Raw genomic sequence first — 26,934 nt, 5'->3', positions numbered from 1 at the left:
CGATTTATTATTCTGTAAATCACAAGCCCAACAGGGGTGTGTGGTTTAAGGACATCCTCCTAAGGGGAATAAGAACCATATTCCATGAGCGATTATTCAGTATGTTGATTATACCACAAGCATATATTTAAAATACATAGCAAATCAATGTGTACATTTTTAATATCAAATCATTTAATCCAGGGTATTTTACCTAGCGAATGTTTATTTTCATTGTCAACAGACTATGCTTTGATTTCGAACCCTGTTTATGGCCTCTTCGCAACAGTCTTTTTAGATGGAACCGGCTTGACCTCGGTCTGTCACAGTTTGCAGCCTCTCTGTTGTTTTCTACCGTTACCGGAGTTAGACGGGACTACAGGCTGTTTGGATAAGTCAGACGAAGGCAGGTCGGTAACTGGCAATTCTTGACTACACTCGTTCTCAAGGAAATTAGAGTTCAAATCAAAACAACAATAGAAATCATCTGAAATTATTTAAGACATTTTAAACATGAAAACAATTGTCTTGTGTTATCCCACTCGAGTGGGATAACAAAAATATATCCAGTAATTCTAAATGCAAACACTGTACTTTTAATTCCTTCTCAAACAGATGGGGGTATAGGCTCCCCTTTTGAAAGTGGCTACATGACTTGTGTTTTTTATCAGGCAAGCAGCACTGTGTGGATGAACGATTGAAAGGCTTGGTGTTCTGTGCCCCTTGAGAAGGGATAAAGCCACAGAACAGCAAACGGCTCTCCAGTCTAAATAATCCCATTGAAGAGCCCTGGCAGTCTTAGCAATGCATTGCTGTTCTTTTAATGTCTGGTTTATAAATTTAATTTATAAATGTACTTTTCATATAGTCTGTGAGGCGTCTTGGTGACTCATTGTATGTGGCATTAGTTTGTATCAATAAAATTGTTCCAAATGAACAAGATCACTATTGTTGCCTTGAAATGCCCCACTAGAATGAACTGCTCATATTCAGATGTGCTGATGAGATTCTTAGGGGTAGTTTATTGTGACAGTAGGGCATGTTTTCTGTCTGTATCTCTATTAATACAAATAGGTGGCTCTAAAGCTTACATGTATCTTAACTTTGCCATTACAGAATAAATATTTTTATGAGGAATAAATATGACATCAGGACTGGTTTTCCAAATTATGAGAAAATGTGAACACATATTTCTCTCTTTCTAAAACTGTGATTCCCTGGTTAAGGAATATTATGTTGTACAGTTTACCAATCTGTGCTCTCTATTTGATCAAACTGTATGACTTTCCAGTTTGACTTGCTACACTGTTAAAAATAAAATACATTAACTTGGGAGCCACACATTCTTTCTCCTAAATAAGTTGCAGAGTCATTGGGATCCTATAAAAACCACCAAGACACAATTTTGGGATCAATCCGCATCTAGGAACCAGCCCAGCATTGACAGCAGTTTTAATTGTGGGTATAAATGTGACATGCATGCTCTGTTGTTCTGTTGCTTGGACAACAATATAACCTTGTTAATATGTTTAAGCTATTTGTATACCATGTGTGAGACAAGATCGGTTTATTTCTGTTTTTACATCTTACTTTCATTGGCAATTTAATGATCTGTATTGTAAGTGTTGCTGTTCTTATTTAATGTATATTTAGGTGGCTGTACATCCATATGTACGTGTTACACCTACATTTCTCTGTCTGTCTTACTTGGGTGGAGGTTGGGGTGATCTGTTTTGTTTCATTATTCGGATAGCTCTATTTGTATTTTTTTATTTTGTGCAGCTGTGGAGGGGGGTATGCATGTCATTTACCTCATACCTGACCTGCTAACAACAATTCCCTCAATACAGAAGGCCTTTCCAGTGCATCTGCTAAAAGCTCAGTGCTTATATTTTTTATTAAGAGCACTAAATTCACTCCTGTGGGAGACCGCCCCCCTCCATGTTCACAAAGGAATTATTCATGAAGCTCCGAGCAGCACGGGATATGGTTGATCTGGACAATTTTCCATAAGAAGTAAATATCTTTGCTTTTATTGGAGTAATTAATTATGAATTGTGTCATTATTCTGTCATGATGTAATTCAAATTTCCTGGCTGGAAATCAAGTGTCAGTTAATTTCAATCTTCCTTTCATCAAAGCCTGTACTGTGAGCCCTTTCTTTGAATTGTATAGAAATTGTGTAGAGCATTTTGTTCAACAACAGGACTACTGTTGTGTTTGTCAGTGCCATTGCCTTGTGCTCTAGAGTCTGGTAACAGTACATGCATTGTGGCAAAATATCAGAAATCCCTTTTGTAAAGGCTGTATTGACTGGAAACAGAAGTCCTGGTCAATTTTTGACCTGCTCTAACCCATTTGAATGGAAGCATATGTGAAGGTATGGCTTTAGGCCAAAAGAGCTGTTGGATACTTTTATTCCCATCGTTTATCTCAGAAACACTTTGGTAATAATAGTTATCTGCCAAATAAATAATAATTAGTTGTTAATTATTGGCAGAAAGGGGACAGATACTGTATGTGTCCCAGGATTCAAACCCATAGCACCTCAACACATAATTAGATTTTATCAGTCAATCCTAGCACCCCAGTTTGTACAGTGGTACAGTAGCAGGTACTTCAGTGGTCCACCGACACTGCAGCAAAACAACAACATTATAACATGCATCCACCCCACCTGTGAATAGTCTTTGATTCAGTCATATCAGTGGAATGGTCTAGCTCAGAACTCGTGAGCCACTATATCCGAGGCTCTTCCCTGCTCAGATTAACTGTCCTGTGAGTTCAGTTTCCATTGTCATTTTGCAGTTTAACACTGGAGCACTGAAATAAACATACTTGCCTTGGTTGTTTTCACTGGTTATTTCCTCTTTCTTTTGTCTGTTTCCCCTGAACAGGCAGCCCTAAATCTAACAGCCTGCAGCTCAGGTCCTTTTTACTTAAAGCAAAACATTTGAATTAAATTGGTCCTTACATTTGCGAGTTACATCCTGCTGTAAGCGGAGTGCAGAAACTGCTTTGACATCTGAAGCCTAGAGATTGCGCGGATTAGGCCTCTACCCATCGCGGATTAGCAGCAGGCAGCTCCGAGTCCTTACCTTTTTTTTTTTTTTTTTTTTTTGGTTTGTCTCCAAGCAGCCTTCTTTCCTTAAGAAACCTGTGAAAATAGGTTGGATTTTAATCATTTCAAAATGTCTCATTCCCAACACCTCTTTCTGGCAATGGGGAGGGTAGAGCAGCTGTGAATGATTGATTGAACAGCAGGATTTGTGGAAATAGTTTTCTTGAAATACTGTACTTTTTGGCAGACCAGATAAATGATACGAACGGTATATACATGTTTGAAAGAAAAACCTAAATGCAAAGAGGTGCAACATGGTGGATAAATATGTTAGTTACAGTAAGTAGGCAATTATAAGGGAGCAAATAGAGGATATAGACCTATTAAATATATATTTAAATATTTTAAAGATGTAGTATATGTTACAGGATATAACTTCAATTTAAAACATTGGTATATTGTTAATTTCTGTACAGTAGTTGTCTCATTGGAAGTGTATGGATGTGATCGATATAGTCGATTACATCCATATTTATATTTACAGCAATAATTATACCCCAGAACATATTTGCTTGGTCTGTTGACGGTCAACACATCTCTAGCTCTAGTTTAGTTGTGTAATAACACAACACACACAGTAGGACATTGTTGGAGCCTTGTGATGTTACATATGCAGTTTAGCATATACTAAACAAAAGTGGTACCGGTCTCTATTAGCATTACAATCAGGACTCAAGCTCTTCTTGTTTATACAATAGGTTGCAAAAATAGGGCATCATTGATGCTGAATCATTGGTATCCTTTGATAAATTGTTTGAAACAATTTTGAGCTGCAAGATCTGGTCTTTTTATGTGCAAATTTGGATTCTGTATTTGATGATGTCTGATATTGCATATAAGGTGTTAATGTATCACTGGAGGTTAAATAAAACAGGAAATTACATGGTTTGTTTTTATGGGAAGATGCACAAAATCTTGATTTCAGATCATCTTAGAATTCAGTTCTTTTTTGAAGAGTATGTAACATTTTATCAGTCTTCCATATTTTGTTCATTTTCAAAACCGTTCAAATTTGGTAACCAGTACAAGTAGTTGCCATCCATCATATTAGTATAGTCTAAAAACAACTTGAGTTGTTCTTGCCCCACAAAACTGCATTTCCCTTACGAAGGAGGCCACGTTTTTATTGCCAGGTCACTAATTGTTTATTGCGTCATACAAAATGTAATCAGATCAGCATGAGTTTAATTAAAAACAGACGCAGTTCAACCCATGCCACGTTACCTTTGAAATTATTTGAGCAGTGCAATAAGAATGCTTAGTTAACAAGACTTGACTTCAGAGCATGTCATGTTCTGTTTTGGTGCTTGGCTTTTAATGCATGTGATTGACATAGTTTCCACATATATGGCCAGTCTAACTGGGGGACTTGAATATTGTATATTTTATCTGGGGTGTTACACATTGCATTTAAAAAAGTTAATACTGGGCTTGTTTATTTCCCTGTCTTAATCATCCCTTCTTTGAATGTTAATATATTGGCCCATATGCTGCAAAGTAACGACTGGGCGGTATTTAACATGTGATTTATAAAACTACTGCCTGGTTATTTTACTGGCCAGCAATGGTTTAAGATGTGATTTACCACCATGGATTGTTACTGAAAGATTTTATCTAACCAATTGTCAGAGGTATGCAAATGAGTTGTGTACCCTTCTTAAGACGTCGGCAGCATACACCGTCTGTTTACACCGTCCCGTTATATCTACAGGACTGACGGGTTGTTCAGAATGTCAAGATGTCCGGTTTACTTTTTTAATTTTTTTATTGCACACACACACAGTGCTTTGTTTATTTTGACATTCCATTATGTCAAAATATAAATCTGCACAGTAGACATATACAGCACAGTCGTAAAATCACATAAATACCTAACACTATTTCTTTTTACTTTAGCTGTAGGCTACCAGTGACACGAAATAAACCATGTTGCTGCATTGTACACATATGGAAACAATAAAACATGATATTAATTTGAAACTAAACTATTTTACCGTAGCCTTCTTAGTACACAAGTAACACAAAATAGATCATGGTGCTGCATTAACACGTAATGATACTATACAGTGCCTTACACATACTGCACACACTTTACAGAAATAAATCTGAAATGTTATATGTACATAGAAAACTTACCAGTGTACAGGTGGCTACAAGTAAAACACAAAGCCTACCAGCTACTTTTGTTTTCTGTTGGTAGGCATCAAACTTTATTTTCTTTGCAAAAGAGCAATTAAAGACTTCAAATTCAGAATATTGTAGTCCACATGCGTTTCAAACCATTGGTGAAAGCGTCTTGCCCTTTTTCAACCTATCGATGGCAGTTAGTTTAAACTCTGTAGAGTATGAGTTTATATGCCCTCTTTTAGTCATGTTCTTAACTTTAGCAATTTACTAGAGTACATGTATCTGTTCTTGGGTTTATTTTCATCCAGTCTTTGGTGTCATTATAACAGCTGCTTTTTCAGTGGGTCTCTTTGGATCATGCAATTCCTAGCATCACAGTAAATTGGTTATGTGCTGGATGCGAGTGAGAGGTTAAGCAAACCTACATTCACTCCCCAGTAACTCATTATATTAAAAGAAGTAATTGTCAGTGCAGATCATGTGTTTGGAAATACAAGGTTCTGTGGCTAACAAAATATGGCAGGAGATAGCTGATTGGGTTCATGTGCTGGCAAGATGAACATCAGATTGATGGGAGGATCATCTTCCAAGATATCTTCCTCCTCCTGATGTACAGCCCGCACAGGCTCAACAAACCCTGCCATGTTCTCTGCTTAGAGCAATGAATAGGCCACAAGCCTGATTTTTATTTTTCCAACCATCAGGTAGCCTATCCTGTTCAGATGAGTTGACAATGCAGTTTAATGTATGTGTTACAAATAACAAAAAACTTAAATTATTGGGTAATTAACATTTGATATCATTATTTTTGGCTTATTATTATTTGTTTATTTAGCAGACGCCTTTATCCAAGGCGACTTACAGAGACTAGGGTGTGTGAGCTATGCATCAGCTGTAGAGTCACTTACAATTACGTCTCACCCGAAAGACGGAGCACAAGGAGGTTAAGTGACTTGCTCAGGGTCACACAGTGAGTCAGTGGCTGAGGTGGGATTTGAACCAGGGACCTCCTGGTTGCAAGCCCTTTTCTTTAACCACTGGACCACACAGCCTCCTTACATCTTCCTAGCAGAGAGCTGATGATGCTAGGAAATAAGACTGGTAAAACACCGCCTGGTCTGAGGCATGTCGTAATTATGAAGCCGTAAAGGTCATTTAATGGCACCATACAGCTTTATGAATCAGACAAATATATGTAAATGAGAAAATAAATTGGTTTTCAAGGGCAATTTCTATATTACACATTGTATATATTTACAATACATTTTTGTTGAACTCTCATGCTTCTTGCTGTATTATTATGCTATTGGGGGATTCCTTAAATAATGCAGTCTTCAGAGCTGCCATTGTTCTTACACTTTTCACTAACAAATGCAGTTATTCATAAAGATTAGATCTGGTGATTCTGAGAGATGCTTTTGTCTTTCTGTTGCACTGATTCATACGGTCGGTTAGGGTTAGGGTTATCACTCCACAAAATAGTACCTGTTATTATAATCCCTTTGGGCTATAATCCCAACTTCCCCTCCGTAAATAACCTCAGTGTGGGTCTGTGACAGGATAGCGTCACGGCCCTAGATGTTACTGACAAGAGGCTCAGAGACAGAAGCTGCAGTACAAAGCACATATTTATTAAACAAAAAGACACAAAGAAAAAGGCACAAGGTTTACAGCAAACAATACAATATAGGCTGGGCATTGTCCTTTATGATGGAGCAGGAGCAGGAGCAGGAGCAGCCAGCGGTATTTGCCTATGAGTTTGCATTTCTTGTCAAGATTTCTTTTTTTATAGTCAAGATTCTGCTTTTTTATCAATAATGGATGGGGTTGGCAGAAAAGATCTGTATCAATTTCTGCCTCCTAGCCCCCATCCCACATGGACTGTACATGTTGAGCACAGACCTCGTCACCAGGAAATTGGATCTGTAATCGCCTCCTGCGTGAACATCTCTGTTCAGACCCCCCACCATAAGCATCCTTATACTGTGCTCGGATTCCACCTGCTTTGTGCTGGCACTTGGGTAGAACATTCCCTGTGGCACAAGGGAATTACTGTAAAAAGGTATTTGAATTAATAACATATTGTTCTGTATTATAGAATAATATACATTATTAAAAGGGAAACACCATGGGCATGTATTAGAAAAATTACTAACATGAAATTGGCAGTATTTTATATTTTATCCAACAATATGTTTTGCTCTGTTCCTTATTTTCTCTATTTCTTTCCATCTTGCTGCTTGTAGACAGTAACATAGAGAGCGGCGTTGTCCACACAGCAAGCCTTATTTATATCCTCCCATGTGTGGAGAGAGCAGCAGCGTTTTTAGAAGCTCCAGTATAATATTTATTACTGTTGGTTCTTCTTTCTCCTTGTATCTTGGTTCAATATATCTCATATAAAAGAATTCATTACCATGATCAACTTCACTGGAATGAGCTTTATAAAGGGACTGAATATAGAAAAAACAGCACCTCTAAAAAAAGATATCTGTCAGCAGTCAGTTTAGTCTCTGCTTGTTTACAATTCGTGGCAAATTTTATAGGATTTAAACAACTGGAAAAGACAAGCAAGAAACCACTTTGCCACTGGAGTTGAATTATTGAGCAATTTCTTGCTAGAGTGGTTTTTATAATGTGTATAATTGTTTTATTCCTTTCTGAAAATATGGCTTTGTGTTTGAAACAAGGTACTTGGAGTCTAGGCACTTCATAACCACAACTTTGATAGATCATTCTACTGAAGGTAAAAGCGGTCATGAAGAATATTTTATTATAGCATGTTTAAGCTTGGCATTAGTTTGGGAATAGCCAGGTCCTGACTGCATTCATTTATTCATTCACCACACACAGAGCCAATCATCCCTGTAAACAAGTGTTATATGTTGAGTAATTACTTCAGCATTATTTAGATTATCGGAACCTATTGTGATTAGAAACTGGGGATACGTGGAGGAACCTGTCACACTGGCATTTATACTTGTAGGGCCTGCTGTACATATGTTGTTTTTAACAAAGGAACATATGATGTTTAAGTATTGTGTTGTAGTTTGCATTTATGACACAATAAGCTTGTACACATATTTAACTTTTAATTCTCATACGTAGAATACAGAATACTTACATGCCAAACCAACCCTATTTATATAATTTATGGAATATGAATATGTATGTTGCTATATGCTCATTGCACAAGCATGCAATGCTAACTGCATATGGAAACATACCAATTCAATACCTATGTACTCCCTGCACTGACACACTTGTGCAATATTCATGCACAGCTATGGTCTGTGATGATACTCCTTCTCTGCTCTCCAGCTCTACAGCATGGCAGCTCTTTATGAGGCAGTGACCTTGTCCCCCTCCAGTGCTTTGAGGGAACCCGTTCAGTGACTGGAGGAACCAATAAGCCCTGCACTGGGTTTCTGATTCTCTCTCACTCTCAAGCACATTTTCCTCTTGTATGTAGGTACTAATAATGGATGTGAGAGGCGACCCTGCAGGCTGCAAGGATGTGTCTTGGTGAGCCGGGGGTAGGGAAGTCTGTTGCTTAATGATGTGTGCTGCTTTTTAAACCCCCCAAAATGATGACTATTATTATTATTATTATTATTATTATTATTATTATTATTATTATTATTATTATTATGTATTTCTTAGCAGACACCCTTATCCAGGGTGACTAACAATTGTTAAAAGATATCACATTATACATTATTTCACATTATACAGATATCACATTATTATTTTTTTTTTTACATACAATTCCTCATTTATATAGTTGGGTTTTTACTGGAGCAATCTACGTAAAGTACCTTGCTCAAGGATACAGCAGCAGTGTCCCCCACCTGGGATTGAACCCACAACCCACCGGTCAAGAGTCCAGAGCCCTAACCACTACTCCAACCACTACTTAATGTTGGAAAGATGTAAACCAATTAAAATATAGAAGTGGTCTCCAGGACATTGTGATAAAAGATTCTTGGTAGGGTACATGCCACATCTCATGTGGGATGTTGTTACAGTCAAAGTGCTTTAGCGATACAGGGTCAAAGGGTTACTGCACTGCCATTCTGCATAATCATCAGATCTGCAAAACTGTATGAATCCACTTTCTTTGAAGAGTAGGTGCTAATTGGAAATGTCAGCACAATCTGTGTCTGTATGTGGGAGAAAGAGAATATAACGCATCACATTTTGATGGTGTGGAATTGAAGTCTGCTCGGGTCGATTTAGGTTCACAGATAGGTTTGTATTTAATAAAAAGCCCTCCCTTGCCATTAATAATGCAGGTCTTTTGTTAAAGCTAAATTAACTTGTAATAGGAAATCACTTACGGTTTGTGTATTGCTTCTTACAACATGCTAGCTTACCTTTTAGCCTTGTTTTGCATACAAACCATTCATGTGAGTTCCCATATGCTTTGGTCACAGCACATCGTATACAGAACCACTCATAAACACCCTGGCTAGCCATATGTATGTTATGTATGCAACAACAGACATACACTGATAAGATGTCAAACTATCTACTCTTTTATTTAAGGCGAAACCCCACTTTATTTATTTTTATTTTTTTGTAAACAAATGCATTCAGCTTTAAAACCAATATTTATTTTATTTGAACGAATAATGTTAAATAAAAGACTGTCCATGAATACCTAAAACACTGTCTGGCCAACCTGAGGGTAACTGAATTTATTTATCAAAAGCACATGTTTCTCCCAAATTACTGGAGCTGATGAAGATGAGAGGCTTGAGGAGTTGGGCAGTAACTTGGTTCCCTATCAAATGAGAAATGTAACCATTACCTCATGGGTAGTTATTCTTAAAGACCCTGTAACTTGAATAGACATAACAAAGACTGGTCGTCGGAGCCTGTGATGCAGTCATGCCTGTCCCCGAGGGCATAAATAGACTGCACACACAGATCTCAATATAATTTTTCCTTTCGTTTAATATACTTTTATCTGCTTATTCGCTTGTGTAATTACACTATTAATGCAGTGTATATTGATGTGATTATAGTAATTGCTATTTACACGTATGGTGCACTCATCCGTGGTTTTCATTAAGAGTCCCTCAGCAACCCCGGGATCGAATAACTTTAAGTCGGCTACTTGTTCTCTCCCAGGCTGCTAGCTTTGTTGAGGTTGAAAATAAAAATGTCGTTTTTATGACGAAAATGATACATAATTAACGGTAATTTAGTGTTTACTGTTTTGTGTGAGAAAAAATGGTTTCTCGTGTGTATTTTTGAATTTATTTTCACAGCAATACTTGCGCACCTTTTGGGCCGAGATGCGCGCTTCGGGTTAAACTGCTTGCAGTTTTCTCCCTCAGTGTCTCGCTGCTGCTTGCAGAATTATTGTGAAGACTATTAGGGCTCTAACCGGGAGCGCTGTAGGTGGGCATCCCTATAGATCGCTCCCGTTCCCGTCGGTACACTGTACATCGAACGAGGTTACCATTCCGATTCACTAGCAGGCCAGCTGATTGGTTCACCACGGACGACCGTAGTGTCTTATATAAACCACCAGGACGGCCTCAGGTCCCCCAGTCTCCATCGAGTAACCCGCAAGCTGTTGCTCTAGGCGCATGATCCTGTCCTCTCCTTGCAAGCAGTACACCTGCCTGCAGTGATAAGCTAGGTGGCGAACCTCCTCTCAAGGGGAGTTCTCAGTGCCTCAGAATGGAGGCTTCACCCTGAGGTGGTGATCCTCATTTGGCAACGGTTCGGGAGAGCAGAGATAGACCGCTTCCCTCCCAGGAATCGACCCATTGTCATCGCTGGTTCTCCATAACAGGTGCCGGGGACCCACTGGCGATAGATGCCTGACACACCAGTGGCCGAGGCAGCTGCTGTATGCCCTCCCACCGCTCGCCATGCTCCCGCTGTGTCTGGAGAAAATCAGACGTGGTGCTTGCCTAAGGGCTTTGACCCCATGACCAGTCCTATGGCAGTTATACTGCAGGTTTTGCAGGACCTGTTGATAAGGGGAGTCCCCCTCTACATCAAAGGTCTATTTGGCAGCTATTTCAGCTTGCCATATCAAAATGGATTCAGTCTACCCAGGAGCTCAGCTTTCTGGCAGGGCAATTTTTAAAAGGAGCTCGGCAGCTTCGGCCACCTACCTTTTGAAAGAAGCTTTCTTGTTTGCAATCACATCCACTAAGTGGGTGGGTGAGATGCAAGCATTTTCGATTGCGAAAGCCTACTTAATTTTTACATAAGTAAGGACAAAGGTTACGCATCTTACAAATCCTGATTTTTTGCCAAAAACTCTCGGCATTCCAAATTAACCAAACTATGGAATTGGGAGGCTTTTCCTCCGCCTCCTTTCCAGTCTGACAGGGAGCAGCAGCGCTATACGCTTTGTCTGGTGCAATAATTGCAATAATTGCCTTGCGACAGCTTTGGTATTTCTACCCATGATGTAATGGTTACATTTTGTACTTGATAGTGAGCGTTAGGTTATTATCGTAACCCTGGTTCCCTGAAATAGAAATGTAACTATTAACCTTCAAGATTGCTGCGTCAATGATTGCAGCAGTGTTGTAGGATGATATTGAGATCTGTGTGTGCAGATCGGGGGCGGGCATGACTGTGTCACAGGTTCTGACGAGCAGTCTTTGTTATATTATTCAGGTTACAGGGTCTTTAAGGATAAATACCCATGAGGTAATGGTTACATTTCTATTTCAAGGAACCAGGGTTTTGATAGTAACCTAACTTTTGCTAGTGGTTTGAAGCTTAACTTGTATGTTTCACAAAGCTTTAGAAAGTTTGCCTGCTGTTTTTACGCATTATTTAACAACACAAAACCTGTAAAAGGTGCTCTTATAGTGCACCTAGTAGGTGTTTAGCTTGGTGACAAGGATTTGGGTTCAATGCAGTTTCTGTACAAGTTTGGATTCTTTGTCAGCAGGTAGTTAACACTCTCTCGGGGAAAGAAAGTGCAGATTTGAAACTAAGGCACAGTACAACTGTGTCAGCCATGACAGTGCTAAAGCATAACCTCCTGGTCCTGACTCCAATGTTGTACCTGTTTGCAGAGGTACAACCTAATTTCAGAACTGTCCAGACAGAGAGCTGCAGATAAATGACTTCCATGAAATTAATTATAGAACCCACAAATAGTATTTGTCTCTGTATAGTGTTGACAGATCATTCAGTGTTTGACATTTCAATCAAGGTGACCGCAGCAAAGATACAGTGCCATAGGTTGTCACAAGAAATACAAATAACCTTTTTTATTTAGACAGTTTCTTGGATCAAATTTACTTAGTGGCAAAGTCAAGATAAATTGCCTGACGAGTACAGACTTTTTTTACAGGCCAATGTCACTCCTCTGGACTTTCACTGGGTGGTTGGGTGATGATGGCTGCCTGGAGTCAGGTTTACTGTTTGTGCTTTTGTTGGTCATAATATTGGCATAAAAACAACTGTGGATACACAACACAATGACACATTGATTTTGCATAGTGCCTTTTATGGGGACCATCTCAAACCTTCAAGTAAACAGAAACTAAGTATAAGTTGCAGGACTGGTTTTAGAGGGCCTTTTTGTACTCTTGTTTCTGTGTACACCAGCACCACAGAATGGATTGCTTATATCCCTTACATCATTTATTTTACTAACTTTAGAAGCTTTCCAAGCATCGAATGGAACAACGATTACAGTGCTGGTACATCAGAGCTTGAACTGCTGGAACATGCAAATGATTGCTTTTTAACTCAATTTGTAAATGCACCCTCTTTGTGAGAAAGCTTCTTGCCTCTGGTATTCTCAAATAATGAGGACAGGGTACAAAAATTGAAATATTGGAACCATTTGAAATGAGTCAACATAGCAAGATTCAATTTGAAATCTAGTGGAAAAGTAAGCCTACAACAGCTAAATACTGGTTATAACCACGTCATATAGTCAAAAGTGTAGATATAGAATCAAGGGATGTAATGTTTAGGTTGTTTAATACACTGGTGAGATCACACATGGAATACTGAGGTAAACGTTGGTCCCCGCCCTACAAAAAGGACATAGCAGCTTTGTGTCCAGCAAAGAGTAACTCGACTAATGCCAGGGCTACAAGGATTTGGGAAGACTTGAACTTTAAAATCCTAAAATGAGTCAACAAAGTTAATCCTAGTCACTATTTCAAGCATAGCACAGAGATATGGACAAGAGATCAGTGGAACATACTTTGGTCAGAGAGTAGGAGACACTTTTTTCACATACCTGTAGTGGTGAGTGTACGGAATGGGTTACCGAGCCATGTCAATTGGATCCTTTAAGAATCGACTAGATGAAATTCTGGGATCAGTTAGCTAGAACTGGACACAGGGATCAGTTGGAACTGGACAAGCACTGACTAGTTGAATGGTCTCCTTGTTCTTAATCTTACTTTTGAGAAACAAGTTAATTTTCTTTCCATTGAAGTGTTGCATAGACAAATACCACACCAGACTTTGACACAGCATATTATCTCCTTTTGATCTTACAGATGTTTAATGTTAACAATAAGGATTGCTGCAATAAACTACAAGCATTTAATCAAATATATGACCCTCCCCCCAGATAAGAGAGCTTTGTTCATATCACAGGATCAGTAATGTGTAGTACTCTTGTACAAATAATACAGGGGGGACTCAATAATCCCAACATGCCAAAATTAATACAAGCAATGATATTTCTTCTAGACTCATTTCTTCCTTTTTTGTGCTGCTGGTAAACACAATATATTACCCTCCAAACAAGTTATTGAGACAAATACAGAGCGATATTTGTAGCCTGTTTTACCTCTCTTAGCCCGCTCGTGTGATGTAGGTTACACAACATTCATTTATTACCACTACAGAATGACCCATTTTTGGAATATGTCCATACTCAAGTTCTGTATTGGTAGTGAAGGCATAATAAATAATGTCTTGTTAAAATCCTTTGCATGCATTGGACATGGATGGGACGATTATTGTGCTTACAAGTATATAGAGTGTCAAGATATTAGTGAAAAAGCAACACAAAACAGCAAATGCCCAAATCCGTCATTTCAAATTCACCTCTCTCTATATTTTTTGAATGTAATGTAGGTTTACATACTGTTTTAATACATTTTGTAAAACCATTGCAATTACTAATGTACATTGCATACTATGCCTTTCTTTCTCTAAGCCACGACCCTTTGGATGCAGATTAGGGAGATGAGTTGCAATTTCAGTAGCAGTTTTCCTTTTTGCCTACTTTAGTCCCAAGGCACATAGTTGTAAAGCACCAAAGCGTTGCTTATACTGAAGACATGAGCTGTAACCATGGAAACCCAATCCCAGGCAGTTTCATGATAACAAATAGGATTTGTATTTTCTTAAGCACAAAACAATATTGTTACTCAAAGTGGTTGTAGCAAACACAATGATTCTTTAATTTTTTGCTCATCCACTATATAAATCTCAAATGTGCAGTTTGATTAAGAAAACCTATTTTCATTTTAAAACCTGATATCGGGTACTTGATGCTTTGACCCTAATAACACTGCTAGGGTGAAATGACCCAGAAAGTGAAGCTGCAGCAGACCTCCTGGGAGACCAGTCAAGCAAACTGAAAACTAGTTTTAGTATCAGATGTCATGTTCTAAAATGAAAATGGATTCTACAAGTGTTTCTTTAAACTGCACATCTACATAGAGAATTATATAGTAAATATAAATGCATGACAGGTAGAATTTATGAAATATTTTAGCTACAAAAGTACTTTTACATGCTCCACTCTCCCTATACATTTATCAAGGATTTTGATGTAGTGTACAGGTTATTATATTTGTTTGCTTATGAAGTGAAGCTAAGTACCTGGAGGCTGTGTGGTCCAGTGGTTAAAGAAAAGGGCTTGTAACCAGGAGGTCCCCGGTTCAAATCCCACCTCAGCCACTGACTCACTGTGTGACCCTGAGCAAGTCACTTAACCTCCTTGTGCTCCGTCTTTCGGGTGAGACGTAATTGTAAGTGACTCTGCAGCTGATGCATAGTTCACACACCCTAGTCTCTGTAAGTCGCCTTGGATAAAGGCGTCTGCTAAATAAACAAATAATAATAATTAAAAACGTAATTACATGCGTGATTATTCCTAATTTCAAGTTTTTAATATTTTTGTTTAACCTGATGTTATTCAGTGAATTTATGGCTGAACCCTGATGAAGATGGCATTACATCTCCTTGAGAGTTTTGTATAGGTCCCAGGTTGAGGTTATTTTTTTTTTATTAGAGGCCAGTACAAACAGTAACTCAGCCCTAGCACTGAATATGCTTGTCAAGTGCAATGTATGTCACTGCTTGCCAATGTTAAACAAAAGCTGTTACAAAAGAGACTGCATCAAATATGATCTGCCAGCCAAAAGGTTGCAGCTATGCCAAAGGTTCTGTCTGCAGTTACAACGGCAGACAAATCACATGTATATTCAGTAGTTAAAACACATTCAGGGGAGGTTAGGCCCTCCCTGAGTAATACACCAGGAGATCCTAGTCTAGCTTTTTATTGTTGTACTTTATTTACAAAACAATGGCATAGGGGTTGTATGGTTTGGCCATTTAAAAGGTTATTTCAGTCATCTAGAAATGCAGGGCTTCCAGGGAGTATAAGAATATAACCCCCTCTTTTCTGAGTAGTGCACTTACCCTGTAACCTCATTGATCAATGGTCATTACCTTCTGGGAATAATACAGAGAAAGACGGCTCACAGAATGCTGCACTGGAGAACACTCGCACTTCAGCATGTGTTTACAATGAGATAACATGAGATAGACAGGCTGTTGGGTTATAAAATAAGGTATTATACAGCTGCATTCAGCAATAGTACAGAATATACAAATCATGTATTGCTACTCTGATGTAAAAAAAAAAAAAAAAACAGGCAATAGTCCTGGTTTTGTCATTTTTGAACCTAGAACAAATTCCATAATAAGTTAGCTGTTTGGAATAATTGGATTACTGCTAAATAACACAATTCCACTAAATTTGGGTTTGATCTCTGTAAATTTGGGTTTGATCTCTGTAAATCTGGGTTCGATCTCTGTAAATTTGGGTTTGATCTCTGTAAATTTGGGTTTGATCTCTGTAAATTTGGGTTCGATCTCTGTAAATTTGGGTTCGATCTCTGTAAATTTGGGGTTGATCTCTGTAAATTTGGGGTTGATCTCTGTAAATTTGGGTTCGATCTCTGTAAATATGGTAGATCAGCATTAGTCATGCTTTTTGCTGTGAAGGTACAGTACTATTGGAGAAAGAGGTTTTGGAGTGTAGTAGCCAGTAAAGGTCAGAATTCTGAGCATTAAAACCTGCAAATACAGGAAATATTCTAGGTAAACTTCATCAGTTCTGTCTGAATTGCAGGTTCCTAAAAGACCTTTTGGCGTTCTTAGCAGCAAAGACTTTGTCCTTTACTGAACCTGCTGACCGAGTATTCTTACTCACAATGCTGTGAGAGCCATACAGACTCTTTGTTATGAGGCCTATTAGGGATCCCACTTAAAGAAGATCTAATGTTCACATAAGGGACCATTCTACGGGGAAAAACCTGAAGAACTTTAACATATGCACACTATGAGTTTTAAGGATTTCCTGGATTTTATTGCACAGTAAGACAACCAGTCTCACTAATTGAGATGAATTCCCTCTGAATCTCTGAGCCCAATTCATTAGACATACTGAATTTCAGTAACACATACTGACTCCCTCAATACTCAGATATTGACCTGCACATTATTTCTCTATCTGGCTACTCTTGCTCTGAGTTGTAGCCTGGTGCATTGTGCTGTTCCCTCACCCATCATAGTAAAAACTGTCATTCCTCTTCCCCCTCCTATCATTCTCTCATTGTAAAGACACAGGGTTGGCAAATATACATGCAGTTCCTTTGGGAAATAAGCGTTCATTAAATTCTCAGTGTCAATACTGTATGTTTTATTGAAATAAGCAAGGATGCAAGGATCAACTCATGCCTTAGAGAGATGGTTACTAAACAAAAACCTTGAGTACTGTCTCCTGCTCATTGTATTACTATACAATACCATGTTGTTTTTCTTTAAAAGTGTACCTGAGCACATCCAGTTCAAAGGTAAAACCCACAGACAAGCATTTGATGAATTCAGTGGGCGGGTAGTGGGGCTGCACACTGAGCGCTCTGTGAGCGGGTAGTGGGGTTGCACACTGAGCACTCTGTGAGGGGGTAGTGGGGCTGCACACTGAGCACTCTATGAGGGGGTAGTGGGGTTGCACACTGAGCGCTCTGTGAGCGGGTAGTGGGGCTGCACACTGAGCGCTCTGTGAGCGGGTAGTGGGGCTGCACAGTGAGCGCTCTGTGAGCGGGTAGTGGGGCTGCACAGTGAGCGCTCTGTGAGCGGGTAGTGGGGCTGCACAGTGAGCGCTCTGTGAGCAGGTAGTGGGGTTGCACACTGAGCGCTCTGTGAGCGGGTAGTGGGGCTGCACACTGAGCGCTCTGTGAGCGGGTAGTGGGGCTGCACACTGAGCGCTCTGTGAGCAGGTAGTGGGGCTGCACACTGAGCGCTCTGTGAGGGGGTAGTGGGGTTGCACACTGAGCGCTCTGTGAGCGGGTAGTGGGGCTGCACACTGAGCGCTCTGTGAGCGGGTAGTGGGGCTGCACACTGAGCGCTCTGTGAGCGGGTAGTGGGGTTGCACACTGAGCGCTCTGTGAGCAGGTAGTGGGGCTGCACACTGAGCGCTCTGTGAGCGGGTAGTGGGGCTGCACACTGAGCGCTCTGTGAGCAGGTAGTGGGGTTGCACACTGAGCGCTCTGTGAGCAGGTAGTGGGGATGCACACTGAGCGCTCTGTGAGCAGGTAGTGGGGTTGCACACTGAGCGCTCTGTGAGCGGGTAGTGGGGCTGCACACTGAGCGCTCTGTGAGCAGGTAGTGGGGTTGCACACTGAGCGCTCTGTGAGCGGGTAGTGGGGCTGCACACTGAGCGCTCTGTGAGCAGGTAGTGGGGTTGCACACTGAGCGCTCTGTGAGCAGGTAGTGGGGATGCACACTGAGCGCTCTGTGAGCAGGTAGTGGGGCTGCACACTGAGCGCTCTGTGAGCGGGTAGTGGAGTTGCACACTGAGCGCTCTGTGAGCGGGTAATGGGGTTGCACACTGAGCGCTCTGTGAGCAGGTAGTGGGGTTGCACACTGAGCGCTCTGTGAGCGGGTAGTGGAGTTGCACACTGAGCGCTCTGTGAGCGGGTAGTGGGGTTGCACACTGAGCGCTCTGTGAGCGGGTAGTGGGGCTGCACACTGAGCACTCTGTGAGCGGGTAGTGGGGCTGCACACTGAGCACTCTGTGAGCGGGTAGTGGAGTTGCACACTGAGCGCTCTGTGAGCGGGTAGTGGGGTTGCACACTGAGCACTCTGTGAGCGGGTAGTGGGGCTGCACACTGAGCACTCTGTCAGCGGGTAGTGGGGTTGCACACTGAGCACTCTGTGAGCGGGTAGTGGAGTTGCACACTGAGCGCTCTGTGAGCAGGTAGTGGAGTTGCACACTGAGCACTCTGATCAAAGCCTGTATCTTTTTCTAAACCGGCCCTGCCACTAATATCTCAAACCGTTTAGGATGCTGGCTTCACATTTTCTGTATTAAGCAAATTCCTTGGTCAACATCTACTAAATGTACCCTTCACTTTGACCTGTGATCCAAGATGCCATATTGGGGTCATGTGACTTAAGCCTTGAGACTCAGTACACTCACTGTTCTGTGGTTTTCTAAGTTAAGTTTGATCATGAGTATAATTTTAAGCTTACCCTTTTGTGTCAGTACTTTTACAAAGTATATCTAAGGTCAACATTTGACATTTTGAAGTGTACTGCAGGTTTACTTGACACTACTACTGTACTTGTGGCTCCAGTCATGGCGTGGCTTAACTAATGCCCAACTGCCTTAGAGTTTCCCATTGTTACACCCAATATCCCACAACCTACAGTCCTGTGTGTGGGGGTTTAACTAACTGGTGAAGCACATCACCAAAATGGGAAACACCAAACTGTTTGGCAACTTGTGTCTGATTCAGGTTTTTTTTTTTTTTTCCCCAAGAATGCAAATAATTTACAACTTTGTGTAGCAAGAGAAACAGCAACGCATTTTGCCATTTTGTAGTGATGAGGTTCATTCGTGGAAATCCTTTAGCCGGAGTCAACAATGGGAACAATTTGTTTCACCACACCCTTAGGCGAAGTGTTCTCTTAGGACGTGTTCCTATACGCAGAGACTACGGTATCTATTTTCTGCCATGTAGAAGACTTTAACCCTCAAATGGGTTTCTTAAATGATCACTGTCAAGACTATTTGACATTCTGCAGAATTGTTTTGGTTTATATTTCCATATTGGTTCAGTGTACTATAATGTTCTTCATGTTGTCTTTTGCAGCTCTGGTATTTGCACATGCAAAAAGGGGGTTTACGGTTCCAAGTGTGATGAGTGCCAGCCTGGCTATTTCCGATTCAGTGACACTGGATGTCAACCATGTCAGTGCAACAACCACTCAAGTTCCTGTCTGCCGCAGTCAGGTAGGTGTTTACAAAGCATGTCAACTTTCCACAATGCCATGAATTTCTACCCATATAAATGTATCTGAGGTTGGCTTCACAGATCCAGATTAGAACAAATCTTGGCCTGCCTATTGTTACAGTACTTTAGGTAAGTTAGTCCGATATTAGTTCTAATCAGGGTCTGGAAACCAGCCATTAAAACATAAAGCAGTCATTATTAAGAAATATTTTTCACAGTATTCTTAGCTAATAAAGGTACTGTATTACAGTATGTAACTCATGTATCTTATTGTTCATATAAAAAAGACCCTCCACCAGGGTGAGGCAAATCACTTTGTATGCTGGTGGCCATTTAGCCACTAGCTTTTAAAACCTGGTGGCCAAGTTCACTTTTATATTAACCGTCATTTTCAAATGGGGACAATATGAGGAGACGTTTATTTATAGTGCTTTAAATTGTGGGAGGGGAACTATAAACAATCGGTGTGCCAGGGAACTAACAGCATAGAATTCCAGGGAACTATATACTGTACATAAAATGCCATAAAATAGAACAATATTCATCAAATGCCAGGGAAGATAACAATTCCAGGAAAGTGAACAGTTACCGTCATATTTGCTTTTGTTTTAACTCGAAAAATGCCAGGTAAGCAACACAAAATTAGATTATTATTATTATTATTATTATTATTATTATTATTATTATTATTATTATTATTATTATTATTATTAATTTCTTAGCAGACGCCCTTATCCAGGTTGACTTACAGTTGTATACAAAAAATACATATCAAGAATTACAGTACAATTAAGATACAAAATACAAAACAAAGCAAATTCAAAACAAAGTACAATTTGATATTGGGGCAGTTCAAGAGCAGATAACAGTGTTGATACTTACATCAGGGTTAGATACGAGTGCAAGTGAAATAAATAAAAATTCCTGAAAAACAAAACCAATGCAGTTTATAGCAGATTTCATTTCAGCTCACTTTGCTTAAAATTTTAATTTACCTTATTATTTTTAATTGCCTCTACATCGTCCCCTCAGACGGGGGCTCAAGTCTTAGCTTTTCTCTCTCTCTCTCTCTCTCATGCCCCCAAAACCTAGCTACTCTCTCCAACTGTACAAACAAAACGTATATATATATATACTGTTTTATTTATCGTGCCGTCTAAGCTGATCAATCGAACTGCAGGCAGCCCAAACAGAGTAGGGACGTATTTTTTTCACGCTAAAAAATTGCTTATTTCACAGCATCTTGTGGTCTAAAAATAGGTATTTCAAGATATTTAAACATAATATTTATTAAAGCAGAAAAGATAGCATTGTCACATTCAAAATGTATAATAATTCTCTAGATTTATTATACAACAAATGTTCCTAAATATTTAAATGCTTAACAGTAAATGCTAAATTGTATTATTGAGTATTTTTGCATGTCTGCCTTTTTAAAGACATTTTCACCACCAGTGAATTAGCAAACAAAATAAAAACCTAAATAAATGTAAAAATAACAGACATGAGCGCTGTTTAGCAGAAATATTTCCGATATGCAAACGTTTGTTTTTATTTTTAAGTGATGAAAATATTTACACTATTCTTTGAGAATTTTCATGTGGAAGTACATATTACACAGCAATGGGTACATTTCACGGAAATGAAATCCGTGATAACCGTCACAAAAATACAGCCTAATCAATGGCCTGCAGCGGTGCAGCACAAAGAAAAGTGTAAAAGCTGCCCTGTTATTTTGAATGCCTGTCTGGGCCATAGGGCTGCACAGACAGCTCAACACCCTCCATCCCTTGTTGTCAACCTATTATCTGAAGTTGGGGGGGAAACAATATATTTGCTTTTAAAGTTTTTTTTTAGTTTCATTCCTGGTGGCTAAAGCCGTCTCTTCCTACGTGCAAACAAAGCAGAATGAATTCGAAATGATAAATTCCTCTGTTCTACCTTAGCTTGCCTGGCTGGGTGGGGGTTGGTTCTGCGAGTTCAAAAGGGGCTGTGCAGATTCTGCCAGTTTTGAAGCAGAAAGCCTTATTGAGCCGAAGCTCTGTTGTATGTAGAATAAATGCTCAGTCACCATCGTGGCGAGTTTACAGTAAAATCTACTGGCCATACTAAAATTGAAGGTTGCATTTTGCGACCTGATTTGACCCACTCTGCCCGCCACCATCTAGTATTTGGTTAGAGTTGAAAATATTTTTTCTATTCAGATTCTCAGGAATACAGCTCTGATTCGTGTCAAAATTACTTCAAAAAGGCACAAAACATTCCCAGAACTTTATCAAATTTACCTTAAATTACTTGGCATTAACCAGCAAAAACCTTTCTAGTACAATGTTATAAGAGCATAGGAACATAATACATTTTATGAATGAGAAGAGGCCATTTGGCCTATCTAAGCGCATCTGGTTCCTGGCTTTGTCCGGTTGGGTCTTAAAGGATCCACGTGATTCTCAGAAGCAATACTAGGCAGCCCATTTCATACCCTCACCACTCTGATAAATCGAAAGAAGAACTGCCTGTATGTTCTATTATTATTATTATTATTATTATTTATTTCTTAGCAGATGCCCTTATCCAGGGCGACTTACAATCGCAAGCAAATACAAATACATTCAAGTGTTACAATACAAGTAATACAATAGAAATACAATAATTTTTGTTCAAGTGTGACAAACCACAATTCAGTAATACAGCAGATAATAGTGATAGTTACATCAGGATATGATTAAATAGTGATAGTTACATCAGGATATGATTAATTACAAAATACTACAGGTTAAACACTTGGCAGATTACAGTATTCTGAAGTACAGGATTAAATGCAGTAAAATAGGGGGCAGATAAGAGCAAAATAAAGCACATTTAAATGAAGGGTGATAGTGTCCCAGGATACAACAGAGGAGTTCTACAGGTGCTGTTTGAAGAGGTGAGTCTTAAGGAGGCGCCGGAATGTGGTCAGGGACTGGGCAGTCCTGACATCTGTAGGAAGGTCGTTCCACCACTGCGGAGCAAGGGTGGAGAAGGAGCGGGCTCGGGAGGCAGGGGAGTGTAGCGGAGGTAGAGCCAGTCTTCTAGTGCAGGCGGAGCGGAGAGGTCGAGTGGGGGTGTAGGGAGAGATGAGGGTCTGGAGGTAGCTGGGTGCAGTCTGGTCAAGGCATCTGTAGGCTAGTACAAGAGTCTTGAACTGGATGCGAGCGGTGATCGGGAGCCAGTGGAGCGAGCGGAGTAGTGGAGTAGCGTGGGCGAAGCGAGGCAGAGAGAACACCAGGTGGGCAGCAGAGTTCTGGATGAGCTGGAGCGGACGGGTGGCGGACGCAGGGAGGCCAGCCAGGAGGGAGTTGCAGTAGTCTAGGCGGGAGAGTACCAGGGCCAAAGTTGCACATTGATTGGCTGGTTCTGGTGGATAATAATATTTTTTGACCAATTGTGTCTTTGTTTAGTATTTCCTGTCCAATAGATAGTGAACTGAGCTTTCATTAAGGCCAGTCAAAATGAAAAAGCCGGCTCTTGTGCGGATTGATTTTAAATTTGATTCACAGTTGATGTTGAGACGTAGCAGCGGACATCTACCGTCTGATAGAAGCTCTCTATAGCTGGAAGCTGACTGTGAATCGTTTTCTAATAGTGTTGAAAATGCATGAAAGATCAAAAATAATATATTGAAAATACCTTTAGCTTTTCACCCAGAATAAAAAGGGGTGATTATTTAAATGTAGAAACAGTTCTTTCCTAGTTAAATTAAGTTAGTCTTAATAACAGTAAAAAAGAAAAAAAGCAGGTAATTTCAGAAGTGTTAAAACAATATATCTGATGGGTGGTATTACATTACTACTGACAGATTATTAATACTGTAGGTGAAGTATGCAGTGGATAATCATAAACCACAGTATCTTTATCCATTGTAGTTGCTACAGTTTGTTTAATTCAGAAGGTACAGTTTCTCTTCTGTGTATTAATCTTCTTGAAAGCTAGGAGATGCCTCTTTCCAGGCATGCTTGATTAACCCCTTGCTCCTGGTTGTTTGGAGTGCTTTGTCACTGTCAGGTTTGTATTGATGAGCGAGACTTGAATATGCATAAGGAGAGATTGGAATAGCACAGATTAAAACCCAAACCACAGTGAGGTGCAGGCTAGAGAACCAAACAATCCATCCATCTAGTGATGCTGCTAAACTCTGGTATAGACTGTATGAGACCTGTGTGCACTAAGGCAGAGATCCTCACCCAGGACATTCACAGACACTGGCAACTGTTATGTACAATAGCATCATGCCAAGGAAATGAGGAGAAAAAAAAAAGAATGCTGTTATTTTATATACAGTCGCAAAAGTATTGGCACCCTACACTTAATATAAGATCATTCAAGAAAACATGTTGAATTCAAGCATTTACTGAACATTGGCAACTAATTAATATGACAAAGACCAAAATACACAATTTCTGGTAGTAAACAATCTTTATAAAAAAACCAAAAGCACTTAAGTAATTTCAAATATTTGTTCATGACAAAAGTATTGGCAAACCTGCTTCAGTATTTTGTGTGTCTGTCCTCTTTTTGCATTTATTACAGCTTTCAGACATTAATGATAATTCTTAACCAGTATGTTACATCTTCACTGAAGGCTTTCCCCTTTCTTCTCCATACTATGGTCCAATTATGTTATATTAAGTGCAGGTTGCCAATGTGTATATTATAGACACAAACATTTTCTATACAAAATAACTCTGTCACCCTCCTGTGCACTGATGATATATGATATAAATGTGTCTCATTTCCTTTTTCTAAAATACTTTTTTTTTTCTCAGCTAATAAAATATAGGAAGAGGTAATTTATTCTTATTTTTATTAGTTTACTTGTATGCCTGGTCTCTAGAAATTACAACAGCGGGATGGTAAGTGAATTTTATACTGTACAGTGACATTTTACAATCTCTATGTGAGGCTCTCCGGAGATTGAAAGCAGGCTGATGATGGCCGTGTCTTTATTAGATGTTATATGAGGTGCCACCAGGAAGTGCTCAAAGGCTTCCTTGTCCATCTGCACATTTTTTTCAAAATTAGAGAATCTGTAATCTTCAGTTCTCTCTGAAAAATTTAAGGAAATCCATTTGTGTGTTATTTTGTGGAATGGTGTAGTAAGTGGAAGAGACTCTAAATTCAAGATACTTTATATGCTTACAAAACAAATAACCGTAGTCAAATTACAATATCCAATGAATCTGTTTTAAAGGAATATGTCATATATGATTAATCAGTCATTATTATAAACTTCACAAATCGAGAATATAAGAAAATGAGAAATGTTAAAAACAATAGTCTTTTCAGGACATCCATATTAATGGACTTCAGGACTTCTTAAAGGTTCCCATTAAATAAGCAGCAGCAACAACAACATGGCTTGTAACTCATTCCCTACACTCATTGCTCTTTGTATAATAATTAAAAAAAAAAAAAAAACTGTTACCACAGGTGCCTAACCCATGGGGCAGAAGGGGCATGTGCCCCTCACTTTGAATATGGGGGGGTCAAATTATATATTTTGCCCTTCCACTTTTTTTCGTTCATTATATATGTGTTATACCTTGTTGTGTTTGGCACTGGTTTGTCTTTAAAAGGTTTAAAATAGGCTCTCGGGTGGCACATCTGGAAAGGCGCTCAGCGTGGTGCAGGATGCGCCCTATAGCCTGGATGTCGCCGGTTTGAGTCCAGGCTATTCCATTACCGACCGTGGATGGGAGCTACCAAGGGGTGACACACAATTGGCCGAGCGCCGCCCGGGGAGGGGGCGGGGTCTAGGTCGGCCAGGGTGTCCGCGGCTCACTGCACCCCAGTGACCCCTGTGGCCTGGCGCCTGCGGTCTTGCCTGTAAGCTGCCCAGAGCTGCGTTGTCCTCCGATGCTGTAGCTCTGAGGTGGCTGCATGGTGGGTCTGCAGTGTGAAAAGAAGCGGTCGGCTAATGGCACACACTTCGCAGGACAGCGTGTGTTCATCTTCGCCGCTCTCGAGTCAGCGTGGGGGTGGTAGTGGTGAGCTGAGCCTAAAAATAATTGGCTATTCCAAATTGGTAGAAAAAATTATAAAACAATTGGCGACTACTAAATTTAAAAACAAAACAAAAAAATAATTTGAGTATCACTGATTTGATATTAAGGATTAGTCTTTCATGTAGCACTTTGTCCAGTTATATTTTGTAATATGCTCTGTTTGTATCTGTCCTTGCAGTAACCTCTTCAACGATAGCCAGGATTTATAGTCAGACAGAATAAACCTGAATCCATGCTGGTTGTCTCATAATGCTGTTACTATAAGTGATCATATAAGTTACTTATAATTGATTCCATGATTTTAAATGTTAAGGCTGATGGGTTACCATTTTACTCATCTGGTACCTCTCGTGTCTTTATTGATTTGTCAGGGATCTCCGGCAGCTACCTTGAGATGACCGCCCTTGTTTCTTTAAGTACTTGCCTGGATATCACCCAGCCATTCAGTAGAACAGTCATTATCCCACCAATAAATGAACTTTTTCTCTTGAAACTTGCTTGGAATGCTTAGTAAATATCTAGGAGGTGCAATTATCTGTTTTCAGGTTTTGTTACTGAGATTTACAGCAGAGCACTTCATGAAGGTGTGATGCTGTGCTCTGAGAAATGTTACAGTGGATCCTCCGTCCAGTCCTCATAACTGCCACACTACTGAGGTGTTTTGTACTGCTAGCCCTTTATCTGTTTCGAAAATGTAAAAGTAAGGCTTCTGGAAAAAATAGATCCGCTTTGTTCAAAAAAACAATTGCAGGTGTGTAACAGTCAGTCATTGAGCACTGCTATTTATTGCTATTGCGAGGTGAGGGTATGGAATGGGTTACGTAGCCATGTTGTTGATGCTGAATCATTGGGAACCTTTAAGACCCTACTTGACAACGTTTAGACATCAATCAGCTACACAGAACCAGACAAGCTTTGTTTGTATGTTCTACAGTTACGTGGGTGTGATGATGATGGTCCCTGCTGGAGCCACCAGACTCCGATATATCAAAGGCCTTGTGTGCAGCTTGAATACAGAAGGTCTGCAAGCTTTCCATCATGTGAAAATGCATACTACTGTATATCTGGTGGTGTGCTGCAGTCAATATGCTCAGTTAAACCTGAAATTATCAAG

General features: G+C 39.8%; 1 protein-coding gene across 2 annotated transcripts in view; it reads left to right on the top strand.

The window, feature by feature from the left end:
• The window catches only part of LOC117396777 (multiple epidermal growth factor-like domains protein 9), a 153,098-nt gene that overhangs the window by 64,587 nt on the left and 61,577 nt on the right, over nt 1-26,934 (top strand). For both annotated transcript variants that reach the window (XM_034908933.2, XM_059005344.1), the window contains exon 3: nt 19,639-19,778. In XM_034908933.2, coding sequence (XP_034764824.2) covers nt 19,639-19,778 — 140 coding nt within the window. The remainder of the gene's footprint in view (nt 1-19,638; nt 19,779-26,934) is intronic.

Source organism: Acipenser ruthenus, chromosome 31 (genome assembly GCF_902713425.1).
Source record: "Acipenser ruthenus chromosome 31, fAciRut3.2 maternal haplotype, whole genome shotgun sequence".
Lineage (NCBI taxonomy): Eukaryota > Metazoa > Chordata > Actinopteri > Acipenseriformes > Acipenseridae > Acipenser > Acipenser ruthenus.
The sequence above is the reverse complement of the archived record's forward strand: the minus strand, read 5'-3'. Positions and strand labels throughout refer to the sequence as shown.